We start from the raw sequence: 10125 nt of genomic DNA, 5'->3' as shown, positions 1-10125 counted from the left end.
GAGAATTAAGGCAGCTCGTGGCAGCTGGGAAGAGGAATGAAGCTAGGCAAGGTTTGGATGGGACCTGTAGAGCAGCTTCTGAGCGACTTCTGCTTGACACGTGTCAGCTCAAACCGGAGGGACTCGCCTGATCTCAGCAGCCCCAGGACCAGACCCCGCGTGGAACGTCCCCCCCTCCTGCCCCGGCACCCCTCGCTGTGCTCACGCGCAAGGAGGAAGGGCTCTGGCGCTGCCGGCGCACCAGCACCTTCGAGGGTTCAGACCTAACTCAGCAGAACTACCCAGGCACCTCTGCACACACACGCAGGATAAATTTATAGATTGCTTCTAATTAGAGACGTACTTTAGAGGAACAACTATGCTGCATCCCTCAACTACTTCCTGCAACTTTTACAAAGACAATCAATCTGGAAAAAACATCGGGGCAAAGTGTTAAGCAGCCAGCTCACCAGTTTACAACAGGAATTGCAAAATGGGCATATGTTAAAAGATTTTAATGTCTTATTTTCACCCAGCAAAGTCAGGCAAGAGAAATCAATCAACTAATATCACCAGTGAACAGCCAGCAACAAAATCCAAGTGATTCTGCTGTTTAATTCTCCCTCTCCCCATCCAAAGCTACCAAGTCACCACCAAGTTTGCCCACTCACACACACGGAAATGCACAAACACCTTAACTTTTGAGCTGATTTCTCTTTACTTCACAGTCTTGGCAAAACAAATCTGCATTCAAAAGTCATTTCACATTAATATATTAATCAAACGTTTTCAAAATAAATATTTTTTTTAAAATAACCATTTCTTTACATCACTGCAGTAGCAATTCTAGAAAAGTCAGTGCACAGACAGTAGCAATTTGATTAACCAGCTAGACTCAAACAAAAAGAAAACAAGAGGTGGACCTTTTTTCTCTCCAAGCAGGTTGCATGCAGCAAGTCTCAGCAGTTTCCTAGCACATGATCTTTCTTCACACTTGCTGGGACGGATTTTCTCTCACAGCTGTCAGAAGTCAGTGAAGTCTGATTTGTGCAAAGCTTTGTACAATGCAAAATTTTACAACCTGGATTCTGATCAGTCCTGCAGAGGCTCTGCATAATGGAGTCGTTGCTAGTGAGATCGATGAATCAGTGCTACGGAAAGGAAATGCCTGAACCCTCAGTCCAAGGAGCTCACGTTCAAATTACTGGGAATTAAATTCACAGCTGATCCAGGAACACTAACAGCATTAAACAACATTCAAATGAGCAGCTCAGTTGTACCCAACAGCTTATTCCAACAGTTTGCATATTCTCTCAAGTGCTTCCAGGGCAGAAGTAAAGCAACTACTTTCTCCCCATTAGCTCTTAATTCACCAGTTAAATCACAGCGGTAAGATGCTTCACTGGCCAAAAAGTGTAACTTGTGTTACAGCAAAGAAAAAAGTGCATTATAGACTATAAAGAGAATATTGAGGACTTAATCTCAAGCCCACATATTTAACTGGAAAAAAGAGACAAGAGAAAATTAGTGTTCCCATATGATCTATAACAAGTTAGATGCTACTAATCAACCCTGTAAGGAGTAGTATGTTTTCTTAAGAGGGGAAGCTCATCAGCATCATGATACACAGTGCACAGCAGGAAAATTCGGAGGGCTACCAGACTGCTATGATTGTCAGGAATGACTTAGCTAAAAAAACCCAAGAAAGTTTAACAGATATCTGAAAAATGTAACATATCTATTTCCTTTGAGATCCCAAAGGTTCCCTTTGAAGCCCTTTCTCAGTAGCAGAGAGAAAAGCTGGATGTGATACTCTAGGTTGAGAGGAACACCCAGACATCCCTGTGTCCAGAGATGCTCTTGGCTGCACACTAAGGTACATTCAAGATGCCCCCCACCCCCCAAGAGCCTTGTTTCCATGTTATGAGCACATTAATCATCAGTTTGAAGCAGCTGCTTATTCTAAGAGATATAAATTAGGTATCAAAAGAAAAAGAAGGGAAACAATCACAGGTGAAGAGAACCTCCAGTTCTAGTGATGCCACGCACAGGGAGAAGGGAATACTGTGGTAGGACAGCAAATCCTCAGAGCTCTACGAGGTAACCCAGGCTGCTGAAATCTCTCCCCTTGCTCTGCACATATCTACCACCAGAGTCCAAGACAGCTCTGCGCCCTGGGGGAAGGCTCTACTCCTCAGCGCTATGGACCATGCCCCAAGATTCTGCCAAAATGGGAAGTAAGAAAGCAATGAGTTGTGGGGAAGTTCCGTGTTAGTTTATTGGTTTTTCTTGTCCTCTGGTGGGAAGTATGGAGGAGGGGGTGGTTGGTCCTGAAATAAAGACAATAAAAAAACATCAATTCATGGCTAAGAACCCCAAAACCCCACAAAACAAACCACCAAAATCAAGTCAGACAAACTTTCACAGAATCATCTAGGTTGGAAAAGACCTTGAAGATCATCTAGTCCAACCATTTGCTGTGTCACTGAGAAAAAGAACTGCTAAATACACACTTGGGCTCACACTGCAAACACAGAATGATACAGGGACCTACCGTGGGCATATAGACGTTATGTGGGTTGACTGGGCTGTAGTAAGCACTGGCAGCAGCTTCGGCAGCCTTCGCTTCAGCTGTCACAGAAAGAGAAGTTACAGATTTGGTAACACACAGAGAACTTTTACAATCAAAAGCTTCACATATTCCTGGCCATCAAATGTTACTGACAGAGCACAATCTGACCAACACTTGAGTTGCAAAATAGCTACAACACAATTGAGCATTATCTCTTCCAGTTGCCACAGGATTGTGAAGTCCCAAGTGAAACAGACCAAGATTTAGTTTGGAAGTGTCACCTGGGACTTGCCTGTTGGCCAACAAATGAATGCTAACAGCTGTTCTGCCCAAATACAGGCAACACTCCTTAAAAAAGGCAGTCAACAAACCATCCAAAACACAAGACAAAACAAAAATCAGCACAAGTTTATAGCAGCTCAGGGGATTCATACTTCAAACATGGTAATTTATTAAGATAATCCAGATCCTCTATTTCTGCAGAACACAAAAATCTTATACAACCATCTGGATCAGTGCCACTTTCCAAATAACAGTTTAAAGATGACTGGTTGTTTATTCAAATCAAAGAGAGAAGTTAAATCCTTATCCAGACAAATATCCTTACCCGTGAGAGATCTATGGATGTGTACAACCACAAAAGCCCTTTCCCCCGCCCCCCAACATGCAGACCTTTTAAGACCGTGTTCAAAATCATTTAAATAAATCCCAAATGAGTAAAAATGAGACTGGTATTTCCACACTCATTTCCATCATCTATTCCTCTGTTTCATATTGTTTAAGCAAAAGTAATCAGGTTAGAGTGAAACGGAGGAAGGGGGAGCAAATATCACCAAAGCCACATTTGCTAACTGAAATGGACAAGAAACACATTGCACCATCAATTTCTTTTTATTCATCTATCAGAGCAAGATTATCACAACAGGAAAATCACAAACTCTATTCTTTCTGTCACAACAACAATAAATCCAGTTGCAAAGTATCTGCTAATGGTATCTACCCTGGAGAGAATCAGGCTGGCCTCCAGACTGAGCTGGATATACAAGGCTGGAGATTAGAAGAGCTCCCTAATCCCTCCCCTAAACAATTTTAACTTCTAAGTGGAGCTTCTAAATTGACTCTAGGTTCCCCAGTAGACAACTGACAAGAAACAACGTCTGTTTCATGGGTAACAAAACCAGTGAGCTAAGTGACCTGAACAGGGTTCTCACCTGCAGGAGTGGCAGGCAGGTCTGGACCACTGACGGGGGGTTCCATGGGCCCGGGGTAGGGCGGGGGTGGGAGCTGCATGTAACCCATGTCTCCGTCCACCACAGGAGGACCAGGATAAAACTCTGTCAGGAGAGGAAATAACAAAGCAAACGACTTAACTCCTTTGGGTGGGTCACAGCATACAGCCAAAACAAGCCAAAGGCAAATATAATGAAGCTCGGAAACAAAAGCTGCACAAGGCATCAGATCCAATCTAAAAGACTACATAAAATTTGTGTTTCTTTCCCTTTTTACCTACTTTAACTCTTGCTAACGAGAATAAGCCCCATCCTCAATTCCCAGACTTACCAGGAGGTGGAGGGGGGTATGGATAGCCCCCATTAGCTGCAGCTGGTGCAAAAGCATAGGATCCATTTGGCATATAGGAATAGCCGTAAGCTCCGTTGGGTATTTCACCTCTGGAGACTGGAAAAGTAAAGATAAGTTGACCTCATCAAAACATCAAGCCTGCATCAAATGCAGGCGAAGAACTCCAACAAACTTATCTGTCCTTATCTGAAATCAAACAAGCTCCATCCTAATAAATCTGCTGTTCGTTGGATGTGAAAAAAGTATCTTTTAAAGCAAGCAAGTTCTAAATAAAGCCCGAAACTTGCCGTTTCTTGAAACCTGAAACGTGAATCCAACCTGTTGCAACCTAAAACCGCCCTTGCTGCGAGATGAAGGCAAGGCCTCCTGAAACCACAGAACTGTCTGGCAGACCTTGCCAGACTCCCATACCTTGCGATGCCACCTGCAGCATACGCTGCCCAAACTCGATAGCACCCCCAGCTGAAAAAGTCATCTTGAACGTGGCGGATCCTTCCCAGCCGCCTGCAGGGAGGAAAGACAGAATTCAGAAGCAAGGAGAAGCCGTTTCGATGCTATTTAGTTTCCCTGCTTTATCTACAGATGCCCTGTATATAAATTTTAAAGAGCTTATCCCAGAAATCCAAAGGAAAAAAAGCCATGCAGATAAAGTGGCAGAATTACCCTATTATCAGAAAAATTCATATTGGGGTATTTTCAGGTCAAGAGACACCTGAGGAAGAAACATCAGTAAGGGAGACCTTCAAAAGCTTTCTGAAGTTGTGCCTGCTACCACACCAGCTGCCAACAGACCAAGCTATCAGAAGCACTGGATTTGCTCTAGCTTTGTGTAAGATTAGTGTAGAAGACAGGGATTTTGTTAATCCTGTTTGCTAAAAAGCCTTTGCAACTACACCTAACTGTCAGCTATAAATTAGTTTGGGAGTTTGAGTGCCCAATGAAGCAAAGAGCTTAATGAAAAACATGGTCCACATAAATTCATTAGAGTCCATGGAAGATATTTCAAGTCAGGATAATAATAATAATAAAAATTTAGTGACATCTCATATTACAGACTAAAAAAGGAAAACATGTACAGCCCAGAGTCCCAACAATGCATCAAAGCAGAAGCTGTGTCAGTGCTTAAACAGGGACATGTAGATTAAAGAGTCTTTTGAGTTAAACCAGACTCTCATGGCTGTTAAAGCAACATCCTCTTTAGAAAGAGGTGGCCTCTGGGGGAAAATTCACAAAGATTTAGCTAAAGCCATTTGCCTTTCACAGAGTTTAGAGTTTGTCACTACTGCTCGGGCTTCCTCTCACACCGGATGGTCCCACTTTGCTCCCGTACAGAAGCTACAATGCCAATTTCAGGATTACAGACTGAAGCCTCCTAAGCACTGCACTGTGATTTCAGTGCCACAACTTAATAGACTAGATCAAGTTGGAAATTAAAGAGTTTACTGAACTATGTGCCTTCGGTAAAAAGGGGAAACATAAAACGGTGATTAAAAAATTCTTCCTGAAAATGTCTACCACAACATTCTCATTGAACATAGTATGAAACTGGCCCTTGAAGATTCCTTAATTTCAAGACAGTCCAAGTCTTCTCTTCCAAGGGTCATTTTTACTGCTAAGACGCACTAGAGCAATAGCATGCTTTTCCTTGAATTGCACAAGAAAGGGATGATAGGGAACAGCACTCTGGAGATCTGCACCTGGAAACCCAAACAGGTCCAGAAAGGATCATGAGTCTTTGGCACAGGAGGAGCTGGATGCAGAATTAACAGGCAGCCCCAACTGACCAAAGCAACAGGACATGGTCACTCTTGCCAACTCTGCTCTGATGTTTACTCGGTGAGATCACCTGGGTGGCTGAACTTCATATCTTGCACAGAGGGCAGGAGTGAGATCAGTTGCAGAACAGATCTGCTCATTGTAACTGTACAGGGAGCAGATAAGGGGAATATTTTTAGCTGCTAGTTTCAAAGAAACAAACACATTTTAGCAGTACTGTAAAAACCCATTTGGTCAGTATCTAGTTTCGGTTACACTGGACACTTTGCTCTGAATCGTGTAGTTGTACCAAGACATGGAACGTACATCTGTACTATACGTACCTCCTGCCTCTGCTTTCACTGTACCCTTGATATAATTTGCTCCAAAGACAGGCTGTTTAATCTCGCAATCTTTCAACAAATAAAAGGGCATCATGAAAGACTGCATAGCATCCTTTCCCTTCGATACAAAGATAACCTGGAAAGAAAATAATATCACAAAGACTATTTAAAACAAACAGGAAACACAGCCCTGATTTATTATCTGAAGAGACTCTTCGATGGACTGAAACTCCCTCCCACATCTGAAGCTCCCCGTCAGTTCTGCAAGCCAAAAGCTACACAGAACAGCCACAAGGGTAAACGGAAGCCTCAAGGCAATAAAGCCTTCCAGGAAGACTACCCTTGCTCAGATAATACTCCTCCCAGCTTCTAGAGAACTTGCTGCTCCACACAGCTATGATTTAGTAGCTGTGCTGTTGCATTCAGCATTTCCAGACCATTGCTGATTTCCAATCTTCAAGATGCCTGATGGACTAAACAGCTGCCTGCATAAGAACTAATCAGATTTATTATCTTTCAACAAATAGATAGGATATGCAACGAATTCATAATGCTCCCCAGAGGGAAAGGATGAGCCATACTTCAAGGGGTAGTAGATTATCCTGACTTTCATGCATGGAGGACATTTAAATAGAGAATTGCAAAGAGCCCTTATCTCCTTACACAAGATAAAGCCTTTTACTACTTACTCGGTAGGGAGTCAAGAAAACGCTCCCTTTCTTGGTCCCTTTGAAGGCATCTGGCATAGGTTCAATATCACTGAAAGTAATTTCTATGTGATCATAGGTCATCAAAATGCTGCAAACAAGATGAGAGGAGACACGATGTTACAGGGTAACAGCTCAAGGCAGAAGTGCAATATGCATATGTTTACTGACCTACCAAAACTGCCTCTAACCTCAGGCCAGTGCTTGGCAGACAAAATCAGTCTAACTTGCTTTTTTTTTTGCTGGCAGTAGCAGCTTAAGTAGTACTGGCTGCTTGTTCTCAGCCTTGTGTTCCCTCCTCAGTGTGCTGGTGCAGCTACCGCTGTCTGCACAGACAGGCAGTTATCTAGTCAACTGAACTAATCAAGATCTCAAGACATATATTTATTTATTTATTAAAGTTGTATTGCATTTCTGCTGGATCAGTTCCCCAATTTGGTTCACCACAAGTAACACAACAGAGGAAGGACTGCTGAAGCAGGAACTGCTCAGGCTGGCTTACGCAACATGGCTGTTGAAGGTCTAACCTCTGTCACAAAAATGTGATCAAGAGGAACTCCCCTTTCTTGCCATTAGACTTCATTAACCTGTGTTGTCTGCCCTGACTCCTTAATTCCCAATTAGAAATCGACCTCATTAAAACCAGTGCCATACCCTTGCATAGATAGAGCAGGTAACTTGTATTAACATAACAGCATCCACATTAGGGACTCTAATCCTTAAAGCTGAAGAAATCTCCACTACCTTTATCTTTGGCAGCTTACATGTTACCATCCTCAGTCACTCGCCTTTCCCTTCTGCCAGCAAGTACCCGACCCTCCAGCAAAAGCTCTGGAAGGGCACAAGGGCCACCAGCTCTGCTCAGGCTACGGCGTATCTGCTCAATCAACCATCACAAGCAGCCTGGGCTGCTGCGTGAGAGGTAACCCCTGACCCGAGGCAGGCTGACAACTGGGAACAGCAATACAAGCTGTCACGGTTTATTTCAGCAAATGCAAATTTAAGTCCCAGAGTTGATCTTACTAAATTCTTCTAAGAAGGGTCACATGCCAAATGGAAGTCAGGCACAGAATTCCTATACCAATGTTTCACTAGCCTCATGGAAAGAAGCCCTGAAGAATGAACTACTCCTTTGTCCCAGAAGCAGGCAAGTGCCATGTCAGAATCGAAGCATGCTGGAAGGCACAGAGGGTGAGAACAGCCCATTGCCATGCAGACAGAGGCAGCTCTGTGGAGGCCTGCTGTTTCCATGGTTATATCCCAGCACCTTTTTCCAACACTGCTGCTCCTTCTCGAGCACACGGAGAGATGCGCACGCAGGGAAACCAGCAAACCAAACCGGGCAGACGGCCTAGCGCCCGCCCAGCGGGCAGCTCTTGAACAGAGGCACACTGCAGGTGCAGCATCCGAGCTCTCCCGCAGCACCGGGTAGCGACAGAGGGGCGAGGCTTGGGTCCAGGCCAGAATCACCTGGCTGGGGACTGAGCTCTGCCAGCCCTCCCTGAGCACTCGGGGAAGAGGCTGGGGACAGTAGTAAGAGCCAGCAGAAGGCGGAGGGGGGACGGCAGGGGGCGGGTCGCCAGGCTGCAGAGAGGAGCGGCCCAGCAGAGATCCCCCCGGGAAGGCCCAGGGGCAGGTGATAGGCACACCCCTACCCCCGCAGGGAGAAGAGGGGAGGACGCGCCCAGCCACGCCGGCACGGAGAGGGTTAAACCACCCCCCCTTCCCCTCCCCTGGCCCCTCGGAACCACGTGACCCACGGCAGCCCTCGCCCCTCCCCACACAACCGCTGCCCCTAAGGGGGGAGGAAGGCGACGGCGGCGGGGAGGCAGCTCCTCGCTATCCCCCGGCGACTGCGGCCGGAGGAGGGGAGAAGGGGATGGCACCTCACTTCTCGCTGTTGTTAACGATGACGCCGCCGCCCTCCGAGTGGTTCCTGTTCAGCGCCATGGCCGCGGACGCCGACGCCGCCTCCTCTTCCCCCTCCTCCTCCTCCTCACAGCGTCGAGGCCGCTCTGCGCCTGCGCGGGAGGCGGGGCTTAACGTCACAGCGGGAGCGAGGCGTGATGGGAACGTATGAGCGCGATGCATGATGGGAGTTGTAGTCCCGGGAGCCGGTCGCCATGACACCCCTGCCCTCCTCAGCAGCCGGAGGGGGCGTTGTCATGGCGACCGGCGGGCGGCTCCGGGATGCCCCCCTCCATTGCCCCCCACAGCCCAGGGGCAGCAGGCCCAGCCGCTGTGGGGAGCTGCTATCCTCGGCTTGACCCCCCCTGAGAGGAGACCCACAGCCTCCAGCCCCTTCCACCACGATTTAGAATCAATCTTCATTTACTGAGCTTAATCCATCTTAGGTTTTATTAAACTTCCTCAGTTTTCTAATACATAACAGTAGGGCTAATCCAAAGAGCCAGCCACCTGTCTGGGAGAACCCTGTAACATGTTTATAAACTCATTAATCATCCCATTATGTGTCCTGCTGACCATATACAATAAAATGATTTAAGTTCTTTGGAACTCGCCTGAACTTGGCAGCAGGTTTTCTGGCCTTTCTGCTCACAAGAGCGTCCTGGCGTAGAGGTGCTTCAGGGGTGGGAGTTCCCAGAGCACCCCGACGGCGTTCACATCAATGTTTTGTTTTAAAACACTCTATTTTGCTGCAGTTTGCACCTCATTTTTTATCCTGAAGACATTTCCTGGCCGGCCCGCTAGTGGATAAAACATTTTCCCTAGGAGGCTGTCCAGCTTTGCACGTAAGAAGGGACTGTTCGCACATCCCATGCAACCACAAGTGATTCTAACACTGTTTGGCAGGATCTCCCAGGGAAAAGCCCAGAATTAAATGAAACGGAGACAAAATTGGCCTTTCAGGAGGTGGGCAGGGCAGAATTCAGATGTCTGTAGAGTAAAATAAAAATCACCCCACACACCTGGTAGCACTGCCCATAAAATGAGGCTTATCCCCTTAAACAGCGAAGATGCTTGCTCCGTTTCCAACAATTTTTTACTTCATGTTTGATGCACATTCCATGTTTCACACCCTTGCAAATGGATTTTGGAGTCTGATATTGGCTGCGCTCCATGCTGGAGTCAATCACATCCTAAAATTACCCTTTTGTATTGGAGAGTGTTAAACTGGAAGGACTAACCAGTCGCCCTATAAACAAGTCAGGACTGTGTCTGTCTG

At 46.1% G+C, this 10125-nt stretch overlaps 1 protein-coding gene across 2 annotated transcripts; it reads right to left on the bottom strand.

Annotated features, from left to right (window-relative positions):
* Positions 1-678: 678 nt before the first annotated feature.
* Positions 679-8948, bottom strand: WBP2 (WW domain binding protein 2). 2 transcript variants are annotated; one of them, XM_074889009.1, is made up of 8 exons: positions 8825-8948; positions 6921-7029; positions 6232-6367; positions 4544-4636; positions 4112-4228; positions 3763-3885; positions 2534-2610; positions 679-2309 (listed from the first exon to the last, which is right to left on the bottom strand). In XM_074889009.1, exons 2-8 carry the CDS (start codon positions 7020-7022, stop codon positions 2256-2258), a joined length of 702 nt encoding a protein of 233 aa, XP_074745110.1. In that variant the 5' UTR covers positions 7023-7029; positions 8825-8948; the 3' UTR covers positions 679-2255. The 2 variants fall into 2 exon arrangements, with proteins under 2 accessions (XP_074745110.1, XP_074745109.1); XM_074889008.1 differs by having other exon boundaries at positions 8830-8941.
* Positions 8949-10125: the final 1177 nt, after the last annotated feature.

This window comes from Strix uralensis, chromosome 19 (assembly GCF_047716275.1).
Source record: "Strix uralensis isolate ZFMK-TIS-50842 chromosome 19, bStrUra1, whole genome shotgun sequence".
Classification (NCBI taxonomy): Eukaryota; Metazoa; Chordata; class Aves; order Strigiformes; family Strigidae; genus Strix; species Strix uralensis.
This window is presented reverse-complemented; position numbering and strand designations above follow the sequence as displayed.

Excerpts from the sequence above, each read along its gene's own strand:
- WBP2 (XM_074889008.1), bottom strand. The coding sequence starts at position 8,888 with ATGGCGCTGAACAGGAACCACTCGGAGGGCGGCGGCGTCATCGTTAAC. Across the intron at positions 6,368-6,920 it reads TTTTCTTGACTCCCTACCGA|GTTATCTTTGTATCGAAGGG; the intron begins GTAAGTAGTAAA and ends TTTTCTTTCCAG. Across the intron at positions 2,611-3,762 it reads CCTGCCTGCCACTCCTGCAG|CTGAAGCGAAGGCTGCCGAA; the intron begins GTGAGAACCCTG and ends TTTCTGTGACAG.